At 46.4% G+C, this 24,508-nt stretch overlaps 1 protein-coding gene across 1 annotated transcript in view; it reads left to right on the forward strand.

Annotated features, from left to right (window-relative positions):
* The window catches only part of LOC146200616 (monocarboxylate transporter 13-like), a 55,982-nt gene that overhangs the window by 18,221 nt on the left and 13,253 nt on the right, over positions 1-24,508 (forward strand). Inside the window, exons 3-7 of the mRNA XM_084592410.1 lie at positions 2,571-2,770; positions 6,526-6,783; positions 15,754-15,944; positions 16,838-17,018; positions 23,315-23,519. Of these exons, the coding sequence (XP_084448536.1) occupies positions 2,571-2,770; positions 6,526-6,783; positions 15,754-15,944; positions 16,838-17,018; positions 23,315-23,519 (1,035 nt within the window). The remainder of the gene's footprint in view (positions 1-2,570; positions 2,771-6,525; positions 6,784-15,753; positions 15,945-16,837; positions 17,019-23,314; positions 23,520-24,508) is intronic.

The following is a 24,508-nucleotide window of genomic DNA, read 5'->3' on the forward strand; positions in this document are numbered from 1 at the left end:
ATTTTTTTTATACTATAATTCACAACGATTTCACAATATGTTTGCGCACGTTCATCCAGGTACTGGCAATCCGGCGGTTCTACGGTTACCCGGAAGTAGATAGCTCGGGCTAACTCATGTGCCGCTTCATTGCCGGGAACAGACGCATGCGCAGGGGTCCATATTAGGCTGACTTTGCGGGTCAACTCTTTGCCGTCCAGGAACCTCGCCACTTTCGGCGAGATTCTGCCTTTCATGAAATTCCAGATTGCAGTTTTGCTATCGCTGACTACAAATTTTGCTTCCGTTCCAGCGCAAGCGAGCGCTATAGAACTTCTTCGGCCATCTCTATGTTGCGGTTGGGAATAGTGGCTGCCGACTTGTGGGCTCCTAGTCCATTGACTACTGAGGCAACCGCCGCGCCAGACTTCCCACTAGCCGCATCCACGTAGGCGACCTCTTCGGGATCCATTTTTCCGACGCGTTTTGTTAGCGCTTCGGCTCTGTTCTTCCTCCTCTCGGTATTATGCTCCGGATGCATATTCCTCGGGAGGGGAGATATCACTATTTTCTCCCTAAATTTAGGGGGGACGTTAGTTTTAGGGTGCAGCCTGCGGTCAGACTGCAAGTCTGCCATCTGCAAGATTGCTCTGCCGGTGGTGGTGGTGCTAAGTCTCTCTAGCTGAGACATACGAACTGCCTTATTCTTTCCAGTTATTATGCACCTCCATGGAGAAGAGTTTCTTGTCGCACCAATTTTGTTCGCATAATTTAATCGCGTTATTCTCGATTCCTTTGTTGTGTCTAGCTAGCCTTCTGCGAAGATTCCTGTTCCATTTTTGGTTTTTAATCCTATGTTCTACACAGTGTTTGGCCTCCCACATGTGGAGCAGTTTGCTGTCTGCAATGTCTGGGGTGTCGTCGCCTTCTAGCGTTTTCATTGCCTCTCCAACTTGTCGCTTGACGACTTCCGCCCATTCCTCGATATCCGTAATTTTGCATCCGACCTTCTTTTTTTCTCTAATTTCTCGAAAGCTAGCCCATTCGTAACCTTTGGTTGACGGTTCCTGCGCGACTTTCCGTCTTTTCTAAGGGTAGAGACCAGAATAAAGTGATCGCTTGCGAAGTTCTGTTGCGTATTTTTCCAGTTCAAATCTACTGCGTGTTTAGCATCGCCTGGTAAAGTCATCCATCATGACCGGAAATGACGTCATGACCGGATGTGAAGTCGTGATGCCCCAGAATCCGGTTGTGGTGATGTCAATTTCATGGTGACGTCACGTCGGTCATGATGACGCAATTAGTGCAAACCCATGCAGCTGCGCACGCTCCCTGGAACAACCTCGGGCTTAAACAGCGTCGCAGTTCAAATACTACTTTAAATGTTATCTCTGAAAACAGTTGCAGCTTAACTTCACGGTATTGGAACTAGTACACCTAGTATTCTATGCGCAATAGTACATTCCATAGCTAGCGGCCCACGAATATTAGCACAAGCTGGTAATTTGTTTTGCTGTGGACATCGTCGCGTGGTTTTTTCTTTCTTTTTCGTTGTGTTTTTTTTGCGCACAGCATGCAAGAGATAAGTGGGCCTTATAATGACTGAGCCATGCCGCGACACTAATAGAAAACTGATACGCGCATGGGTGCCAAATTGGGGTCTACGTTTCCGTGCAGGATGGGCCGACTTGTTTTTGGCGTTTCCAAGGATGAAAATAGGCGGAAAGAGTAGGAGAAGAACCACCACGGACCAGAGACCACATAGTCTAGAGTAGTTTGGATGACACGAGCGCAGTATGCGAGCTCTATTTCGAGCCGCGTTATGTCATCAGTGTTTATGTGCAAATAATCCGAGAAAAAAAGCGACGATAACAAACAGGAAAGGCTAACCAGCTACTCTGAGCGAGGAGGCCTCCTTTGTGCATTCAATCAGTATTATGGCTTCGTCAAAAAACTCGAGGATCTCATCCCGGATCGAATGCTTCTGTTAGAGCGCAAACGCTGATCATATAATCGATATGCTAGCTGCGATCTATTCAGAACAGACTTTCCCTCGAAGTCGGTTGCGATGCTCCTGCGTTCACATGTAAAGTAATGTGTTTATGACGCCACACGTCTTCATTTCAGCGTGAAACCACTTAGCTAACTTAACAGTGAGACAGGAAAGCATCTGAGGGCCAAGCAAATCACGTTAAGCCGCTGCATGAATAAATGGCTGGATGTTGTACTTCAGTTCTCGGAAATAAAAGCTTAATATTAGCAACAGCCTTGTTATCTTCATTTTGTTTGCACTTATGTTGCTGTACGTAAGCAATTAAAACTGCATGTTGGGTAACAAATGAAGCAGATATTTAAGCTATGCAAGCAATTTCGTTTTGGTTAAGCAAATGCACAAATCTCACTAGCATGTCTATTTTATTTAGCTCGGCTAGGAAGTATGTACACACGCTTTTTTTATTATAATTCACTCGTGGACTGCATTCGCTGCATTCAGTCCGGCCTTGGCTACCTACAGTCAGCATAGGCGCGCCCCTTGATTCATGCTTCCAGTGCCCGCTAAATTGGGTTAACGTGTGTGTGTGCGCGCGCAGGCACGGGCTTCGGCTTCACACTGCTGCCGGCCATCGTGTGCGTGACGTCGTACTTCGACCGGCGCCGCTCGTTGGCCACGGGCATCACCGTGTGCGGCTCGGGCGTCGGCACCTTCCTCATGGCGCCACTGGTGCAGGCGCTGGTTCGAGTCTACGGCTGGAAGGGCACGCTCATCATCTGCTCGGGACTCAGCCTGCAGGTGCGACACTCACCCGGTCGCTTGAACGTAGCCAATCCGGAGGGGGTGCAAACACGCGAGTTCCTCTGCCGCCAGGACGCTAGAAAGGAAATGTTTCGAATCGGCTTTGAATTGTTAACGAATGTGGAATATTGCCCCTTTTTCTTATCTATGCAGCTTCAGCAATTGGAAACGTGGCACGAAAGTTATGATCTTTGCTTTGCCTTGTCAGATGGAAGGAAAGATGCACTAGGTGCGATCCTCCTGTGAGGGTACAGGCCTCAACCTGCGACCATCCTCATCCTACGGCTACCCCAGGCAAAGCCTCCCCCACCATAAGGTTTTGGGTTTTTTTTTTTGCTTTGTTTTGTTTCGGGGAGCGGGCTTTTCCCAGCCAATGGAGCTCATGCAATCCGGCCTGTTCCCACCGGGGTGGGGTCGCAGTGCATATGCACCACGTCCGCACTACCACGGTGTGTCGAAGCCTGACGCGAGCAAGTCTTCTAAATATCCCTCTTCTAGTTTTCCGTTTTCTTCATTAGGATCACCATGCGGTGTCCCCATTCTTCAAAAAGCTTCTTGCCCCCAAAGTGGCGTCTCTCTCTCTCTAGGTGGAACCAGAGTTCTTTTCTGCGCTCCATTCCAATATTATTCTTCTTGTTATTTCCTTTTCATGGTCCGGATATGCGGTTACTACCTGTCCTAAGTAGACATATTCGCCTGCTACTTCCAGTGTTTCGCTACCTAACGTAAACTGCTGTTTCTTCCCGAGGCTGTTGAACATTACCTTAACCTTCTGCATAATGATTTTCAAGCCTGCCTTTCTACTTTTCCTGTCTAGGTCATCAATCATTATTTGCAGTTCATCGCCCGAGTTACTTAGCAAGGCAATGTTATCAGCAAATCGCAGATTACTGAGGTATTCTCCTCCTACCCTTATCCCTAACTGCTTCCATTCCAAGTCTCTGATACTTCCTCTAAGCAAGCTGTAAATAGTACTGAGGAAATCGTTTCTCCTTGCCTAACACCTTCCTTTATGGGAATTTTGTTACTTTCTTTATGCAGAGCTATGATTGCTTTACAGCCACTATATACATCTTTCAGCATTTTCACGCACAGCTCGTCTACCACCTGATTTCGCAATGCTTGCATCACCGCCGAGGTTTCTATTGAGTCAAATGCTTTTTCGTAATCAATGAATGCTATGTATAAGGGCTGGTCATATTCTGAGCATTTTTCTATCACCTGGTTGATGGTATGGGTATGATCTATAGTAGAGTACCGTTTCCGAAAACCTGCTTGATCCTTTGCTTGATTGCAGTCTAAGGTTGTCCTGATTCTATTAGCGATTACCTTAGCAAATACCTTATACGTAACAGACAGTAAGCTGATTGGTCTGTAATTTTTAAGGTCCTTAACGTCGCCTTTCTTATGAATCAGGATAATGTTTGCATTCTTCCATGGTTCCGGTACCGTCGATGACACCAGGCACTGCGTATACAGGGTGAGTAAGCTGAGCTCAGTAAGCGCTGTGTTTGTGTCCTTCTGATCTTCTTCCTCGTCCTTCGCGCTGTTATTCCAATATGTATAACCAACTAGCCGGCACCTCAACGCTTGAGTAAGAGAGACTAACTGAATTTGCGATGCAAACGGAGTCCGACAACTCAATCGCATTCTGATATTGATAGGCGATGCTTAAATAAGCGTCCTATTGTTGAATTCATCCCTCACGGGAGCCAGGTCCACATGGGCACCATGCATAATTCTGTGAAAAAAAAAAATACTTTTTTTCTGACCTTCTGGATTTTCTTTTTTCTTTTTGGGGGGCCAGCGTAGACCATCTTGCGAATCTGATCTCGTTTTCTTTTTCCTTTTTATTTTTATTATTTTATTGTTTTTATCGCACTGTTTAAAAAAAGAAGTTTTTTTTAATCGTGAGGTTTTGCTCCCTTTTATTTATTTTTAATTAAGTTTTTGCAGGTTCGGGCTCCCTCTGTTTTCTTTAATAATTTTTTTTTTGTTGTTGTTGTTCGAGAGAACCAATAAAATGGGTAAAATATGCTTCGCCGTAACGTTGGATTGGATTACGGCGATGACATGTTTTATAGCGTACACTGACGGAAACTTGTGAAACGCGACAAAGCGGGCGCTTACAATCTTCGCTTCGTAAAGCTTATGCGCTTAGGTAAAAGGACAGAATATTTAGAGCTGCTGCCCTTAGCAAACACAGCTTATAGGCCATTAAATGTATGTACCATGCACTTGGAGCACCGTGTTTAATTCTTTAAATCTCATACCTGACGCTCATCATATCCGTCTTCACTTTGCGCTGAGGACATATTAATGGCTTCAAAAATTGTCATAAAAATACGTAGCACTGCACTAAGTAAATGAAATATTCACGGTTTACTCAGTAACCAACCTATATTGTTTTTTCCTGTACCTAAACGCGAATAATAGGTATGTTCAGAAAATTCACATGATGCGCTGATAATATTTGAAATGCTTTTATACCCAAATATGAGACAGGAATGACAAGCGATTTGTTAACGAGAAGGGAACTCAGAGTACGGTCTAGGTCGTATTGCTTGCCGAGCTGAGACGAGTAAATAAAATCTCCAGTGCATTTTTTATAGCTTTCGAACATTTACCCAAGCAAAAACTGTCGCTGTGGATGCTCCGTAGTTTGTGTCACAGTGCATTAGCAGCAGATGCTGTTGGTGCAACGATGCATGAGCCGCAGACAACTGAATTCATGACGCGAGGACTGCATAGAAACACACGGCTAGCAGACGACGCGACCGGCCTACTCCGCTCCCGAATTTGCTTTCAACTTCGCCACCAGTGGCGTATCCGTCGCTCTGCAAGAGGTGTGGCCAAGGGCGGGAGGTTATCACCGTCTCGTGCCTCCCCACATCCTGTAACAGTTACGGCGCACAACGGAAGTGCGTCATGCCAAGTGCCGCAGTCTTGCATGCACAATTGAAGAATGAGCTGAAATTTTACTCAGGCATATCAGGACACAGGCGCGTTATTAAGTCTGCAAAGTCGGTCAGTCATCCGATGTCGCTATCTCAAAGTTCGATTGCATTTGGTTAAAATGTTATTGCGACAGTTATTCTTATAGCTTGCGTCCGCCTCGCCATATGTGTCCAATGTACAAAATCCCTTTTGTGTAGTGTTCTTGTTATTTTTATTGCGAAATCGTTTTTGCTTCGTGAGTGGTGTGGACAGGATTTGTGAAGAGCGTGTCCGCACTGTCAATGATGACAAAAATCATAGCCGCCACTGAGTCTCGTATCCGCGCCATAACGAACAGGTATAGCTTCCCTGGTCTAAGCTCGAGAGCACTGTACTAATGCCGCGATCTTTCATGCCTGATGTAAAACTGCAAAACACGCGCTGTGCAGTAAACATCGTTTTTTTGCACCTGCGTAATTCTCTCATTTAACAATGGTAAATACGCCATACACATATGCCAGGTGGCCGAGTACTGCCGACGTTCGCTGGCATAATGGGCGAATCCGCCAAGTGGCATAGCAGAACTCACGATGTTTCCGGACTACTACGCCTACGCAGACTGAAGTATTCCTTCCGAATTTTAAATTCTGAAAGTTCAGCTTTTCACACCTTGTATAGCACCCACAAGTATAAGAAGCGTCCGCATCGTATGGTCGTCATGTTGTAAAAGCTCGGATTATACCTGGATGTCTTGCAGTGCCATGTGAGCCGAACCCTAACAGTATGCCTGCAGTACACTTGCCTTGTTCCCGCAGGGCGTGGTGGCTGGCTCGCTGATGCGTCCCGTGGCCGGCCATACCGCTGAGACAACGTACAGTGAAACCACGGACAACTCGTACGAACCATCCGAGCTGTATACTGGCACCCGCAGCCGCTCTGCACCACGGGCGCTGGCTGTGTACGACCTGTCGGCCGGCACCTTGTCGCCTACTATGAGCGCCGGCGTGTCTCCGTCGCCCGAGGCCTACCAACTGGCCATGGTGCCCGAGGATGGATACCCCGAGAGCTTCCAGGTGCCTGCATGCCCACCCGCTGCAACTTCTTCAATTCCGTAGCTGCACATACTACAGGCCGTTATCGTCGTGCAAGCAAAAACGACCTTATAAGATGCGGTTGATAAGTGAAGAACGTTGAGCAACTTGGTTTCGATTCATTTAGGACAACACCACAATAGAAGATGAACAGAAGGGGAAAAACGAGACAGCTGGGACCAGCGCTGACTTCAACTGGGCTTTATTACAGAAAATTCAGAATTGATACAATTGGTGTTGCTGCAAAAAAAAAAAAAACATGGCACACAAATCACCTGGGCAACAAGGCAGCACGCTATTCTAAAATACACTATAATCAGTACGTGCACCCGGAAGAGATTGCGTCTGAACCCTTGTGCATTGCTATAAACCTGGAAGAGATATTAAGAAACTCTGCTTATTTTGCGAAACCACTGCTGATAAGACTGCCTGACGCCAGAATTCTTACTGACATATATACCAACGCCTTCCATTATTTCTCTTGCCAGAACGTCTTTATATCTAAAGTAATGACTAAGCTCCGATACAAAAACTGTAAAGGCGTAACGTGGCCCTAGTACAATATGGCACAGTTCGGAAAACCAAAGGAGCACATAACGCGGGTACTCTGCAGGGTCCACATTGGGAAACGGGGCTGATGCAGCCGTTCTGACACCTATGTCGGCCACCCGCGTGCCATAAGGAGAGCAGGCAAAAATGGTGCTTACCCCTTCGAACTATGTGGGTGCTATATTGCCGTTGCTTTTGCTAGGTCTACCCACATTCTGCATCTAGCCGGCGTCGGTTCTTGTCGGGCAAATTCAGCGTTAATGTGGGCTCATTGTTGAAAACCCCTGTAAGCCCAAGTGAGGTCGCCCATTCGAAGCCACTGGAGACCCCATATTGACTGTGGCAGGACTGAAGAATTGGCATGCCCACATGCTTCCCGCTGGTATCCCTTGTATATTTGAGGGCGACTGCAACATGAATGTGGGCTCTGGGTAGGAAATACACCATCAAGCACAATTGAAGATGCGCATGAAAACCCGCTGTAGGTCTCTCATCGACCTTGGAGCTGCTAGTAAAATGGCATGCCCATGGTACTTGAAGTAAAGTGCAACGTAAATGTGGCCTCTCTGCGGAAAAAAAAACACCGCAAGCCTAAATGGCCCAGGGCTGACCACACAAATGCGCTAAGGGTTCATACAACATTGATCATGGCGGGGCTGGAAAACAGGCGTGCCGCATGCTGCCCCCGTCTGCAACTTTAGAAAAATGTAGCGTAGATGTGGGCTCCGTGCTGAAACTCCCTTGCTACTGCAAGTGCGGCCACTCGCGTTCTCATATCGGTTGTGGTGGACCTGGAAACCTGGCGGACCTTAACGTCTCTCCTGGGGCTTTTTGTAGAGTATTTGAAGGTAGGTGCAACAAAATTTCGGGATATACCGCAAATGCCTCGTCAAGCTCAATTGGGGCTACCCATACGAAGGCGCTAAAGTTCCACATCCGCCGCGGCGGGGCTGGAAATTTGGCACGTCCACATGCTGCCCAAAAAGGCCGCTATTCGCAGCAAGATTGACCTAAAGGTGGCGCCACCATCGCTCTGATAGTGTGGATCGGCAGCCAGCGGTGCTCGCAGAAACGCACGCGGCTTATGTCTGCTTCCAAGTTTACGGCTGGTTTGTTGGTGAAGAAAACGTGCCTTCTGCAATGCACTAGCGATTTACTGTTTAGAGCATTCCAATATTGCAGAAAAAAAATGAATTTGATCATTGCTGGGGAAAAGAACGGCGGATTTTAGGAAAGTAAGGCACGCAACCACCCGTCTTTTGAATTTACTGGTTTCGTTTTGCACGCTTTTCGCGTTGTACCACGCTCATGGGCCTGATATTTTTGTTGTGTAACAGTTGCCAAATTACAGCTTCCACAGCACAGGAATTCCTTGCGAAACGGTCGCTATTGAACCCCTCTTTCTCGAATTCGGCGGTTGAGCGCCCTACCACTAGGGTACCGCGGAGGAGTTTATCAGCAAAAAACGAAAAGTAGAAGGAGGTACTCAAACAACTCGATCGTGCATACAGAAGACACAGAGTAGCCTGTTCGAACTGTATTCTGCTGTGCAACAGTCTGCGGTGTTCCAAACAGAAACCGGAATATGCGATTTCTGAGCTGCCCCGCCGGGGTGGTGCAGTGGTAAGACGCCCGACTACTGTGCCGGAGTTCCCGGGTTCGAACCCGACCACGGCGGCTGCGTTTCGATGGAGGCGAAACGAAGTGGCGTCCGTGTGCTGTGCGATGTCAGCGCACGTTAAAGATCCCCAGGTGGTCGAAATTACTCCGTAGCCCTCCACTACGGCTCCCCTTTCTCTCTTTCCACTTTCACTCCCACCTTCCTCCCTTCCCTTACGGCGCGGTTCGGGTGTCCACAGAGCAAGTGTGACAGTTACTGCGCCTTTCCCTTCCTGTGAACCAATTTTATTTTTTATTTCTGAGCGTTTGCGTTAAGTTGCATTGACGGCAGCGACATGTTTTGCTTTGACATGGCACCTAACGACAGCATCGCTTCGTTTGAGACGCTGCGCGTCAAGGAAACTCAAGCGCCGAAGAGCGGCTGATGACGCCCTTATCGAGCATGACATACTCGATAGGACAAGTATTTTTAATAGGGCGTGGGTTGATAACCTGTTCACATATATTTTGCAAAAGATAAGGGAAAAGGCACTGGAACCGGGAAACAAACAAAAAATACGCTTGTGCACGCGCATGCGCCGGCGCAAATCACTACTTGCTGGCACACGATGCGAACACGCATCCACACTGAGTAGTGTTCGCCACTGCGCCGCAAGGTGGCGACTCTGCTCGATCTCTAGGCCTATAATATACTTGACAGGATGGGACATAGACGTGAGCTGTTTGAGGGAGAACGCTCCTTAAGCCTACGTTAGGTTGCCCATGCAAACGACCAGGGGTCCCACATCGGTCGCAGCAGGGCTGACCGCATTGAAGGGCCTCCATTGTATTTAGCATGCATTCGTCGATTTCCCAGGCATGTATTATACGAACCCCTGACTTTCTCAGGCTGAATTGATATATACTTCTTCCACCTTTAATTTATAACACAAAAAAACGTTTGAGCTCTCGCAGGCACTTAAATTCTTCATAATTATCAGATCATGTGCAATAAATAATTGTGGCCCCTTACCAGGCTGCATTGGGCATCCCCTTCGGTAGGGCGGATGGTGCTGGTGGAAACTTTTATCGCTCTAAAAAGAGTTTCGGAGTTTGAATATCCCGCTACAAGGTCAGTATACTTATTCCGGGACCCCACATGACGAGGTCCTGTCTCGCAACCCTCTTTACTACTGCCACTTGGTCCTCCAGTGTGGAGCAGTTGAAGAGTGCAGTCTCCCATGCCTCTCAGGTAGAGGTAGGGGAATGAGGAGGTGGTGATTCCAAGCGCATGCCCACACCATGCGATATATATCACAAGTCTCTCCACGGTGCGGAAAACGCCCATCGATGTTGGGACGGAGGCGTTTGAGCATGGCAGAATGGATAAGAGTCCCGTCTTCAGGCGCCGCAGAGTTCGCCCTTCCGCTTTATTTAACCCCTTGGTACAGGTTCACGTTACGTATTGATCGCGGCGGTGCTGCAAAATGCGTGCCGCATGCTGCCCCCATCGGCAACGTTGAAAAAAAAATGTAGCGTAAATATGGACTCCATGCTGAAACATTCATGCAGCGCAAGTGCGGCCGCTCGAGGTCTCATGACGGCCGTCGCGAGGCTGGAAATCTGGCGGGCCTAAATGTCTTCCCTGGTGTTCCTTGTAGAATGTTTGAAGGCTGCCCACATTGCCCCGGTGCTCACAGAGCAAATTGTGGTGGGTTGCTTTATACAATACTGGCATTCAAAAATAGTATGCGATAATATTGTTTACATTAAATATGATGGGCGCATTCTTGGCTAAGGCTGCCGCTGCAGTGCCCATGCTGGCCCTGTGAGAAATGTGTGGGCAAGCCTCAGACGTGTAGGCCCATTCAGATCCTACATCAGCCCGCAGTATTATGAGGGGATAACCGAGATCAAAAAATGTGCGCCTTCAAAGGCTACTCTCATGTCCAAAGTAGGACTGATGGGGGAACTGGGTCACTATGCTCATTAAGAAATGCAGGCTGAACGGGGCAGCCGCACTTGGGCTACCTGCATCAATTAGTATTGAGGCCCGTTTGGGCGTATGTGGGCAGCCCACTGGGTGCCAACAGGGGCCCTCGTTGCAAATCCCACATTGGTCCCTCCGGGGAACTTTGTTGGCTAGGCACACCAAATAATGTAGGCTGAACAGGGGTGGCCCGACTTGAGCTATCTGCAGCTGTCGCCAATGGGGTTGATTTGGGCGTATGTAGGCAGCCCCCTGGGATTTGATAGGGACTTGCGTTGCGTGCCCCATAATGGTCCCTCCGGAGCTCACGTCGGTAGTCCACATTGGTTCAACAGGACGCATCACTTCAGAGCCCACTTTGTCTTACACGGGTACTTCATCTTGGAGAAGGTTATGTAGACGACGTTTTCGCTGTCTCCCGCCCGATGTTGTTCCCGCCGCTTGGTGCAGCGTATCTCAGTGTCACTCAGCTGCCGCGAAGGTTCGGGCTTTCTGTCCTTAGCAGACTGGATTCTCCCGGCTCATCACGCTCATTTATATGGTTAAAACACGTGACATGTACATACATCACTGATGACGTCACACACACACACGCACACGCGCGCGCGCGTTCAAAGTAATCAAAACGCAATGACACGTAACCTTAGGACAGATGGCAGGGTCGAAGGAGAGGAAGATGGCTACCCAGTATGAAAGAAAACTGAACAAGGCTTGAGTGGTAGCCCCAGTTCACAAGCCAAGCCCAACGTTTTGGCAAATGGACTTTTATCTTAGTCTCGATAGCAACGATAATCACTGGCAGGGTTTAAATAATATTTTGCTTCAGAAAGAAACGAAGTAGGAAGGGAGAAGAGAGGAGCAATGTAAAGAGTGAAAGAATGTTTATTTGGGCCTATCTATGAAGCTCTGAACCTGAAGGCGGAGGTGCTGTCACTTGAAAAATAAAATAAAAAGGTGGCAGCAGAAATGAAAGGAAAACAACAATGCGAGGTAGATGATCAGTCAATGTGTGAAGGAGGCGCGATGCTGGCAGCTGTTTCCTGAAAAGGGACAGGCATTGCAAAGGGATCCGATAAGCAATACAGCTTTAGCGGAAAAGTATCAAGAGCTTTTCAGAAGTGGTTAAGCACCAGCATAGGCTAAGAATGAAGAAGTCATTGTCGCTAAAGCTTAAGTGTGCTTGGAGGTTTTTAACTCATTGCCCAAAGCGTCCGATATACGCAGAGGCACAAGAAAACAACAAGCTGCAGAGTAAGTCTCTTGCAAGGTGAGCATAGCATGAACGCAGGTTATCTGGTCAAGCACTGTTGAAGGTCATTTTCATGCACTGTTTGCAAGCTGTATGGCTGCCGCTTTCTTACGTCAGTGTTTTAGAGCATTTCTTTAGTTTGAATACTCTAATAACGGCGCCAAGTTCATATTGGCAGACGAGCGAACACTGCTACTTCTACCAAGCCACTTAGTGCCACTTTGTGGTGACAATGTCGAAGGCATCAGACGAAGTTACTGGCTTGGCGCTGAAAAGACCTCTTTACTGAGCTGACTTGAGCACGCAAAAGAACGAAGAAACTCGGCGTCGGCGATAGCAGCAAGCGTGCTTGTCGGTCGTCGAACTACAAGTGCCCGCAGCATTCGGTGGCCCTAAAGTTAAAGTCGGGGAACAACAATCTATATAACCGGCCAAACGAAACTGAACAAGCCTAAAACAGACCTGCTTCCTTGCAATCATTCGAGACAAATCTCGGCGCATCTCGCGCTACAAAGCAGCGGTAAAGACTCGTGACACCGAGCGTGAACACAGAGCACAGGATCCTTCCTCGCGTTACAATCACAGTGATAAAACCGAATGCTGGCGGCTGTTGAAAACAAAAACTTCAATGTTTCGTGGCGATATGAATAGATTGATGAAAGATCTGAACCCACAACACATCAACGCCATCATCGAGGATGCCAGAATGAGCCTCTGCTACATTACATTTACAAAGGTTTTTAGTGCCCCTGGTAGCGCAAAATACTTTGTTGTGGATGAAATACAGATGAATGCTAGATGAGCTAAAGGCCTTGTGCAATATTTTTTGCTTAATGCGATTTATTCTCATTTTAAGCTTACTTTTATGAACAAATATCTGAATAATTCTGTGTAAAAAAGAATCTGGAACAAAACCGACTTATATTACCATTTTATCATCGAAAAAATTCAAATCTATACATTTTTATGCACCACGAGAGATTCTTGTTGAAATACATATTCTGGCAGCTGTCCCGCCGGACATTTTCAGTTCTGGTGTGTCTCCTGTTTCTAATTTTTGAATGATTTCACGGTTCCGAATGTTTACAAGTAACAAATTTTTATTAATTGAAAGAAATCTTTTATTCTACATTTTTACTTTTCCTGCTCCAGCTAACAAAAAAAAACGTCTATACTGTATACTTTTCTCTTTTCATTCTTCAATATTGCGCATGCTTTTCTGCGTGTAAAAACAGAAATTACGTAAGCCCCACTTTTTGTCACTATTTATAAACAGAATATTTAAGGCGAAAGCCCCTAGCCCCTTTACGCTAAAACCTGCCTATTGGCGTTGGCAACACTCGATTGCATCCATGAAGTTGGCCTTGCAGCAGCCATTGTCTAGCCACCGAAACGGCGAATAAAACGACGGCATGCATAACAGATACCATTTTAGCAGACCCAACTACTGTGCCGGACTATTCGGGTTCGATCCCGACCGCCGGTGGTTGCGTTTCGATGGAGGCGAAACGAAGAGGCGTTCATGTGCTGTGCGATGTCAGTGCATTTTAAAGATCCCTAAATGGTCTAAATTTCAGGAGTTCTCTGCAATGGTCTCTCTCATAGCCTGAGCTGTTTTGGGACGTTAAACCCGAAAACCACGACCATTGTAGCAGAGACGCATTTTTTGTTCTTTTTTTTTTTTTTGCCGCATGATAGCTACAGTTTATAATGCGCCATAAAATCCCGTATGCCTATCGTTCCTCGTTTGGTCAAGTATATGTCCATAGGTGCCACTAACGGACCTCAGTGTGCCGCCACTATTTAACCTTATTACACAGTCATTCTTTGGACAGCGCTTTCGAGGGTGCAATTCCAGTTTGCTTGCAATTTAGTATGCATGCACTATTCCAGTAAAAATAGGTTTCCGATAAGAGATTAAACAGGCGACATATGTGCCTTCAATTGTTTGCTTTCCAAACAAGGTTCAGAGTGGAAAACCGATAAATAATTCTTTTCGTTTTTCGTGAAATTGTTTCGGTAAAAGGCGCACTACGATATTATATGCACAGGAAGAAATTCTTTTTGAAATCTCTAATTGCATGCACATTTCTTACAGTGTATCGATCAAATTATTTGCGCAGCTTTTAGCGCATGATAGCGTAGGGTTGCTCTAGACGTAAAGCAAACAGCAAACAGTTCGAATAGCGCTACAAGTTCCGTGGATAATAAGCTTTCGTGCTTGTTTGCATTTCTTTCAGGTGGATTTTGCTCGTTTCAAAAAAGAACTTGTATGGAACTTTACGATAATGGGATACAACTGGACTCATGAACAGCTATCCGATAAAAAATGTGCGCGTCCAATTTTTATAGGTATACTTATCCGAGCCAGAAATTAAAAAAAAAAATACAATGTAATTTTCCTATCCTATCCTCGGTTTCGGTGACTGCTGGCTCCCTGAACGTCTGTGCCGCAACGAGCCCCTCGCTTCCCCAACGTTTTTGTTTACGCAAAAAAGGAATGGTATTCATGCCACAAACGCTTGACTGCAGTAACGTGTCTCCTCGCATTGAGCACAAATATCTTACAAGGCTAATTTTCACATAACAATAGCAACCTGCATGTACACCATGCAGACAACTAGTGATCCTGAGCAACGGGAAAAAATTATCTCACAGTTCTAAAACGAATGCGTCGCTGTTCACCTTTTCCTTCTAGTAAGTCAATTTATGCATTTTTACAATCTTCCCGAACAGCAAGCGAATAAGCATTGCGTTTTGCGCATGGCAGTCGAAAGGAGGAATTTCAAAACAGTATTTTCCTTATATGGTCGCCTTGAGTCACATTATTAGTCCTCCATACTTCATTACCTTGAGGGTGCGTCGAAGGAAGCCATCTAATTTTCGGCCACCTTAGCCACTTTTTGAGTAGGGAGATGAGAGATAACTTGTACGCCTCTGGTCTGGAAAGTGTGCGCGTATATGACACTAAGTATATATTTGGATGGAGAGAAAAGGAAACATTGCACTTAATTTGAGGCGCATGGGTCTTTGTGGGCCCATTTTGCATTTTATGCATATTTTTGCGATGATTCATAGATATTTTGGCAAGGAAGCGTAGTTGGCCTAGCAAGGACGTATCGTTTACATTGAAGCTGCTGCCATGGTGGCAACAAATAAATGCTCGCACTTCCATTGTGAACTGGACGTCGCCGCAGCCGCGACAGATGTCCGGTGTGGAAGCACAAAGCAAGTGACTGTGCAGTAAAACATGCTTTCAGGTCAAGTAGCGAGCGAGGTAACGAAGCATGAAAGTGACGTTCTAAGGGAGGCATCAATAAGAACTCCACGTTGAAGCGTATGACAGAATAGAGGAGAGCCGTGGTCAGGGCATCATCAGTGAGGCAAAGGAGCATTCTTAAATTCTGCCCTTGGTTGTATGCATTGTAAAGAACACAACGCCAACTCTCCTGTGAAGCATGCACCTTAGAGCCTATTCGCGATGACAGCATGCTCCATAATTGACTCGCAAAGGCGCGTGAGCAGGAGAGGCGGGGTGATTGCCCTTGAACTCTGGTTGACGAAGGATGCGGGCGGCTCGCGCCACTCGCAGTCTCGCATACGGCTTCGGCGCGACCTGTTCCACGAAGGCACCGTGCCCGAGGACCAGCGGCAGCCGACGGCCACCTTCTTCTCGGCCGACACGTCACTCCTGGAGCGCTCGGAGCACCGGTCGCAGCTCGTCACCCTGGTCGACAACCGGAACATCGTGGCCAGGTGGGTGGAAGCAGAGGTGTCACCGCTCCAAGGCTGAGCACTATATATCCTTAAGCGAACAACGCAACTTCAACGTGTAGCGCACTTGAAATAACCTAAACGGGCACCATGGACAACCGCAACCGGTTTTTGTTCTGAGCAGAATTTTTTTCCACGCCTCATCCGGGTTATGGTGATACTTTTCCCGTAGATTAAAGTGCACATCATTACTAAGAAACTCCCACTCAAAATCACCACGCCACTCTATTCAAATAGGCGGTGACTGCGCCGCAAAAACTTCTGTGAACAGCGGCGTAGCCTGGAATAACGGATCCGAAGTGTATGATTACCCCGTAAATGCAGCGCAGTTTTCTTTTGCAGTCAAATGATCTGATGGCGACATATATCTACTATGTTCGCTGCTTTTTCTCAGACCAAGTGGACCAATACTTCCCCTCTTGAAATTAGTTCATTTCAGTCTTCTTATGCGACGTGAGGCCGCACCATGCCAGTGTCGGCACGCCATGCGGTAACAATATAACGTGAGAGCTGACTGCGAGTAAACAGCACTACGGCTATAAAAACCAATGCATTATTCATCAAAATCGTGGGAAGATGGGAGGACCTTTACCGAACGAAGCCACTTATTTACAAAATAAATATGGGTCTTTTGCCACACCTTCCATGGCAAGGTATTTGACAGGACTACATTAATCAGGCCACGCACACCCATTGAAAGATACTGAGGACTAACCTGGCCTCCACAACATCGACTGTGCATGACGGCATCAATGTTGGCTACGGAACAATTGTGCGGCTAACTATTCTACATAAATGCCGAGTCATTCACAACGAGCGGAGACAGCACGTGTTATGCATTCAGTCTAACAATGCACTGCTCGGTGGCCTTGCAGGACGCTGTTCTCGTACCAAATGGCAGCCGTGCTGAGCGAGATGCTTAACTTTCGGCTGTTCGGTGACCCTGCGTTCAGAGTGTTCGCCATATCGCGCTTCTTCTGCGGCATCGGCTACAGCGTGCCCTACCTGTTCCTCACGCTGCGCGCCGTCAACGAGCTCGGCGTCAGCGAAACCGACGTGCGTATCCGCCCTTTGCTCGGGCTGCTTTCTTTTATGTTACATTACTGAAAACTGCCATATCGCACCAGTTTGTTTGTGCGACTCTAGCCAGTTCCTGCGAACGTTCCCTATACCTACTGCAGGGACGGTGGTGGGGAAAAATTCAGTAACAAGAGAGGGCGATGCCCATGGGCACTACTAAACTAGGTGTCATCCTTATTCCGAGACGTCATTGACCGAAGCCGCCACTCGAGCGTGCTGGACCAGAGCTTGTTGTTCCAGTCCGGTGCAGCTGAGCATGGCCGCCTCTCAGTCATCTCGAGTGTGTTAATCAGTGTACCACCAAGGACTGCTCTAAGACTTAAAACTACTGCGGCACTATGACCAAGAGTGAAGCAATGACAATGTCCTGTACTCTCCATGTCCGCGCCAAGCCGCACCAATGGCGACGAGTGCGTGCAGCGCGTGGAACGCATCTCAGGAAGCGAGCGGCCACCTATTCTGCGGGAAGCTTTCAGCGACCACGTTCACTTCCGTCCGATCCTGGTAGACTTATCGCCCCACATACTCTGGCTGTCCGCGGAACGATTTGAGCGAGATAGAAATTGGATTCAATTACTAGAGAGAGAAAGAAACGGTGATAAATTTTGTAAATCTGATTCCGTTAAGGAAACCGAAAGCACGCTAACACAACAGCCATCTATACTATCGAAATCTCACGCTCGTGTGGCCCGTGTCATTATATATCGTCTCCTCTCTGTTTTGCGCTGATATCCTCCCATTTGATCATCAATCATTCACCCCCTATAGTGTGGATGTAAGTCCTGCAGAGGAAGCATTCCGCGCTTTAAGCTTGCCTGTTCTATAGCCGCGTGCTCCCATCGCCACTGCAGGAGATGACGCAATTCCGACGTGCAAGTAGCCACCTGTTACCAGATGTTTCACATTGTCGACGTGAAGTTTGGAGACGGGTTGAAATATCGTGCAAGGTTGCGCGATCACTGATCCATTAAACCCACTCTGAATGAGGGACGCTCCCAATACATGCGCAACATCGCGTCACGTTGATGGCAGCCACGAAGATGCTCTATTCCATTTTACTAAAGGTGTGCGATTATAACTCCGACCAGCGAATCTAATAGCATCCGACAAACGTTCGATGAACGAACTTTGAGCATGCATCGATTCATCCAACGAATGTTCGACGAATGGGCAAACTTATAACTACCAAAATATCCCACCCAGTAGTCGATTACGTTGTGAATAATTGAAACAAATATAAAATAAGGTCCGTCGTAGTTTCTTTCACTTATCATCAACCTGACTAAACCCACTCCAGGGTAAAGGCCTCTCCCATATTTCTCCAATTAACCCGGTTCTGTGCTAGCTGCATCCACTTGACCCCTGCGAACTTCTTAACCTCTTACGCCCACTTCACTTTCTGCCGCCCTCTGCTACGCTTTCCTTCCCTTGGAATCCAGTTTGTTACCCTAAGCGACCATCGGTTATCCTCTCTTCGCACTACATGTCCTGCCCATGCCCATTTCGTCTTCTTGAGGAAAAGTATAAAGACCACAAAACATTTTATACTGATGGTTCCAAAACCACCTTATATGTTGGTAGTGGTGTCGTAGAAAACAATCGTAAGAAAACAGTTAGGTTGCCCAATTGTGCCTCAGTGTTCACTGCAGAAAGTTATGCCATATCCGTAGCTGTATAGAAAAGATAATAAAATGCAAAATTGAAAAGAGTATAATCTACACTGACTCTCTTAGCTTAATCACAGCGTTACACTCTAAAAATGCAACAGAACCCTTAGTGGGAAAAATAATACATTGCATAACAACAGCCGAAACACGAGGTTACAAAATTAAATTGTGCTGGGTATCTAGCCATGCCGGAATCGTAGGTAACGAGGGAGCTGTTGAATGTGCAGCAGCTGCCCGAAAAGCAAAAATATAAAAATAAATGTACCACGCAAAGATGTTTTCAAATTCATACAAAGAAACCTCAGAGACAAATGACAAGCCTCATGGAAAAATGAAATAAACAACAAACTACACGTCGTGAAACCAGTTGTTGAAGAATGGAAGTCGTCAGTCACCAGAAACGCTTCATGGAGGTAATATTATGTCGCCTTCGAATAGGACACACGCATCTTACTCATAGTTTCATTCTCAAGAAAGAAGATGAACCAATATGTGAAGACTGTGGACATGGACTGACAATAAACCACATTTTACTTTCATGTAAAAAACTCGAAAAGCTACGGAAAAAGCATTTTACTCAATTTTACACCGAACAGATACCATTCCATCCATCACTTCTTCTAGGAGAGAATGTAATTTAGACATTTCATGTTTTTTTTAGTTTCTTAGAAGAAACATTTTTTCTGAACAAGCTATGATATCTTAACCCCCCCCCCCCCCCACACACACACACACACTTCATTCCTTCTAAAAAAAAAACATATACCTTGTGGTTGGCGCATGATAGCCAGAGTTGCTTACGCGCCATAAAACACAACACACAACAACAATTTCCACTAGAATATCATAACTCGTGTTTGTTCCCTGACCTTTTCTGTCCTTTAAATGTACTCGCTCTATAGCCCTCTGCGTTGTCCTCCGTACATGTAAAAGCCTTTTCGTTTACCTCCATATTTTAACCCGCAGGTATGTGCCGGTAAGATGCAGCTTTTATATACTTCCGATTTAAGGAATGCCAGTAAACTAAAACTCTGAATCAGAGAGTGCTGCCTAAGTGTTCTGCATTCTAACCTTATTCTTCCAGCAATTCCCCTTTTGTAGTTCGGATTGGTGATAAGCATATGCATCCCTTACTACTTCCAGCGCCCTGCTAACTACTGTAAACTGTGCTTTCTTTCCGAGGCTGTTGAACATTACTTCAGTCTTCTTCATATTAATATTAGGCCCACTGTTCTGATTTGCCTATAATTCTTTGTAATTCCTCTCCTGATTACCTTTAAACGTGGCTTAGTGGTAAGAACGTACCATTCTGGTAATTTGCATATACTATGCTAATTAACGTCACGACGAGTTATGGCAGCCGAGGCTCTATAGGTGTAACGGCTGGTTCTACACAGGCTACAACGTTAAGTGATAACAGCATCAATTCGTTTTATCTAAAACACGGACGCAGTCAAATATATGACCAATATATGGTATATTGCTCACTTTGCCGGACACACATGCAAATACTAGAGCAGCAACTAAGGACTATACAGAAAAAACTTAATGCATAGAGAGTCCTGTACTCAAAGTTCCACATCACAATACATCAGGCTTCGTTATTTAAACGCAGATCTCTAATGACCGAAAAACGCGAAAAGCAAGCCACACATGAAAGCCGCGACGGAGCGGCGTAGTTGCCCACGAGCATACCCCACGGGGCACTGGCGCCACCGAAGAGACGCACTCGTCGGTATTCGAGTTGCTTCTGGGAAGTAACTATAGAGCAGGTGCCGAACACAAACTTTAAACGAATGCCTTTCATTCCGGTGTTCAGACAACTTTGTCGAGGAAGATGAAGACGGCGATATCTGAAGCGGTGCATAAGACTGGCAGCTTAACACATAGACAGACCGGCTGCCTAGATGACGCAGCAGTGGCCTGCGAAGGTAATCTTTTTTTTTTTTTTTTGCCTCGGACGACCAATTCCGGGAAGAGGTTTTTCTTATATTTTATTTATTTTTACAGGTGAAATGCGGGTAGCAGTGCATAAAAAAGGCGTAGAAGGTCGATGTCTGCGCCTTGGCTTTCTTGACCGACATCATCTCCCGTGTTTCCTTTGTTTTCAAGTATCCCAACGCCGCGGTGGCTCAGTGGCTTTAATCTTCGGCTGCTGATCGCAAAGTCGAGGGATAAAGTCCCGGTCGCGGCGGCTGCACTTTGGTGGAGGCGAAATGCAAAAATGGCCGTGCACCCTGCGATATGACTATTTTTCTTGCAGTGTACAGCGCTAACATGGGCAGGAGAACCCAGAGAACTAAACAACGAATAGTACGAACTCTCGTGCAATCTGTTACCCTACCCGTTTCTGCTATGCAAGTTAGCGCTATCTATTGTACAAATAGCTAGCGCATTGCATAGCATTGTGGTACGTACAGCATTATAAAATGCTATACCAGCTAGCGCTAGTTCTCGGCATACTGTAAGGGAAATTGTAAGTCAATTATACTGATGGGTCAGCGTGACGTGATAGCGGATGTTATTTTTACCATGATACAATATTTTATTACCCAGCAAACAGCTTAAGCGCAACGTACCGGTACTGCCATCACTAGCTGATTCCCGCACATGCCACGAGTGACGTAGATATGAGAGCACATAACACTGTTTCGCAGTCTCACTGAGCAACTACTCTGGAAAAGCGAAGACAACAAGGCGGCGAGCACAGTAAAAAATGCGATATCCTTTTTTATAACAGTGCAAAATAGACGGCGGAGAGAAATGCTGAAAGCAAACACGAGCGCCGAATTCTGTGCGAAGCCGGTGCCCGCAACAAATTAGAACAGCAGAGTCTCTTCAGTCCTCGAACCTGCTACTTTGCTCAGGCTGGTGGCATTTTTGTAACCAGCTGATTACTTTTAGTAGGCGTTCATGCAGACACGTGCTTGCGTGCACGTCATGAAGATGCGCAGTGAGGTGAGAGCGCTTGGTCTTGTCCATGTTTCTGGTCAATGAAAAGCAAAATATGTTTTCAGATATGCCGAAAATTATCTGAGAAGTACCACAGCAGTATCATCATCTGCAACCGAGGTCATCATCACTTCAAAAATGTATGTGAGGCCGAATGGAAAGAAACAGCGCTTTTGTCTGCTCTCCTGTCCCGTCTAAGTAGCGCTGTTTCTTTCCATTCGTGATCATGTACCAAACAGCCCGTATTCGCCCTCTTCCGTATGTGAGGCGCTGGTACGCAAGAAAGGATTCCTCGCGAGACGAATCTTCAGTAAGCTGGTGCCTATATTAAGATCATACGTGAATTTGCTGCTGATAGCTATAACCTGAGGGCAGCAAACTATTGTTGCTAGGATTGTGCCCTCAATAATTCCCACTTGCAAACCACAGGAAGCAATAACGACGACAACAGAGCCACTCATATTGAGTTTCCATGCTGTCGTGCTAATTAGTTTTAAACTTTTTTTTTAACTTTAAACTTTCATGTGTGAACAGGAAGGTCTTCGAGCGACACTGAGATGGTAGGGAAATAAATGGTCGTCTTCACCTAAGACTATATATTTGCCTAGGATTTGTCAGCATTTTTGTTTATAAGCAAGAAGAAGCGATAGCCATGGCAAGTTGATTTCTTCTTCTCTCGCACCAGCGGAAATTATTTCTACCGCACACGCGGTTGACCGAGAAACAGACACGCGCAATACAGCGGAAAAATAATAGTGCTTACCTACCTTTCGCTGGAAGCATAGCGAGGCGGCAGAGACCGCAGCCTGCAAGCATGACAGGAGGCTGCATCGCTCATGATACCGGGGGAACTATAGTTCTTACACAGCGAGATCTTGGTAAGGCCAGCGCCCCCATCCTACGTCACGACAGCGGGTGGGCGATAAAGTGCCAGCAAATAAAGCTAAGAGCACAGATGTCAGTCGACTCACGTGGTGTCTCCTCGCCACTTTACCCGAGACCGTGCCCATCATTCATTAATCGGCCATCCACTGCCGTGACGCTTGCTGCTGGGAAAGAAGTTCATGCACCAGCCTTGTGATATTCTCGGTGGTGACGACTAGTCTCTGTTTCGATCCACTTTGCTGTTCTTTGGAAGTGGCTCCTCCGATTGATGGGGTTGCAATGACGTCATAACAAGGGCATCACATTGATGACGTCGCAGCAATTTTTTTTTCGCGGGCGTTTTGAATGTGGGACGGTATCGGAACGTTAATTTGCGATTTTTCTGTACAAAGCAGCCACATTTTGGCGAGCCAATGACTTCAGTAATGCTCTTGAGAATGATGTACCCACCTTTCTTATATTTCCATTCAGCAGATTTTATTTTTGCGGAGCCTAATTATTCTGGAGCCTTCACAGCGGATAGCTGATAGACTGTTTCATTAGTGAACGTTGAACACAACATAGCTACCATGTCATACTGCACCCTACGACAATATTTAAAGTATGCATGAATTCATTTATTAACACAGTCACCGTAGTGACTAGTACCAAGGTAAAGTGGACGTACAATAAGTGCAACCTCATATATTCTGAGCCGTCAGCCATTCTACACCGATAGAACGGAGGAGGAGCTGACGCTGCAACGAACTCGCTCTTTGCTTCGCGCAGGCGAGCTTCCTGCTGTCGGTGGTGGGCTTCAGCAACGTGGTGGGCCGCGTGGCAATCGGCGCCGCGTCCGACCGGGTTGGCCACTATCGCATGTGGCTCTTCATCGGATGCCTCATGGTGTGCGGCGTGTCCACCGTGCTCAGCGTGCTCTCCAAGACTTACCTGGGCCTGCAGGTGTACGCCGCCACGTACGGGGCCGCCGGAGGTGCGCCTCTTTTGCGCCTACATGGATCCTATACTTAAGCAGCCTATTAGCTCCCTGCGACAAACGATCCATAATTATGCAGAAAAAGGAACTAAATTTATTCCGACTGGTGAACTAAGCAGGACATTTGTTAAGTCGTTTTACCGAGCCTAAACTACTAGCCATTAGTAATAATATTTAAACAATGTTCTCTCGGACTTCTCTCTGCTTCAAAGGTGCACATGAATTAACGCCATTAGACATGATGACCAATTCTTCAATAAAACTTTTTGTTGGGAGAGTTGGTTCATACTGTTCACTCGAAATGCTTGTAGCACGACCAAGAAACGCGTTCTGCTTGTCCTTTGTGTTTCTTTGTCACACTACAAGCATTTCGAATGACCAATTCTTGCACGTCTTGAAGCATTATCCTGTACCTAAATCGGAGATTAAACAACAATTGTCACTTGTTTCGTTTTATCCCAAATATCCAGTTATTCTGATGATCGCTATGAGTTCATGTGCTTACTATGAAGGTTTTGTTCAATTCCTATCACCCAGCGTTCGAATTCGTGTAGTAACCGCCTAAAAAAATATCACTCAGACAAGCAAAACAACAGGTGGACGTTATGCAATGTTTCTGGGTCGGTTCTAAAAAAAATCAAAAGAACACTTGGCGAGTTCATGTTTCTAATCATCATGTGCTGTAAGGCTTGTTCTTTTCGATGAGAATGAAAGTCAGAAACTCCAACATGGTCCAAGTTACGTACGGTTCTCTTTTAGCTTGCGCGCTTCCCAGAGACGTTCAAATCCACATTTCTCTCTCTCCTTAGGATTTGCATTCGGTTCCGCCTTACTTTTCCGCGGACTCCAAAATCTGACTTTGTAGAAAAGACTCCTCGCCAAATCAACCTGCCATGGCTATCGCTTGTTGCTTATAAAAAAATGCTGACAAATCCTAGACAAGATGTATAGCCTTAGGTGAAGACGACCATTTATTTCCCTACCAT

Source organism: Amblyomma maculatum, chromosome 2 (assembly GCF_055883805.1).
Source record: "Amblyomma maculatum isolate TAMU_Amacu chromosome 2, ASM5588380v1, whole genome shotgun sequence".
Lineage (NCBI taxonomy): Eukaryota > Metazoa > Arthropoda > Arachnida > Ixodida > Ixodidae > Amblyomma > Amblyomma maculatum.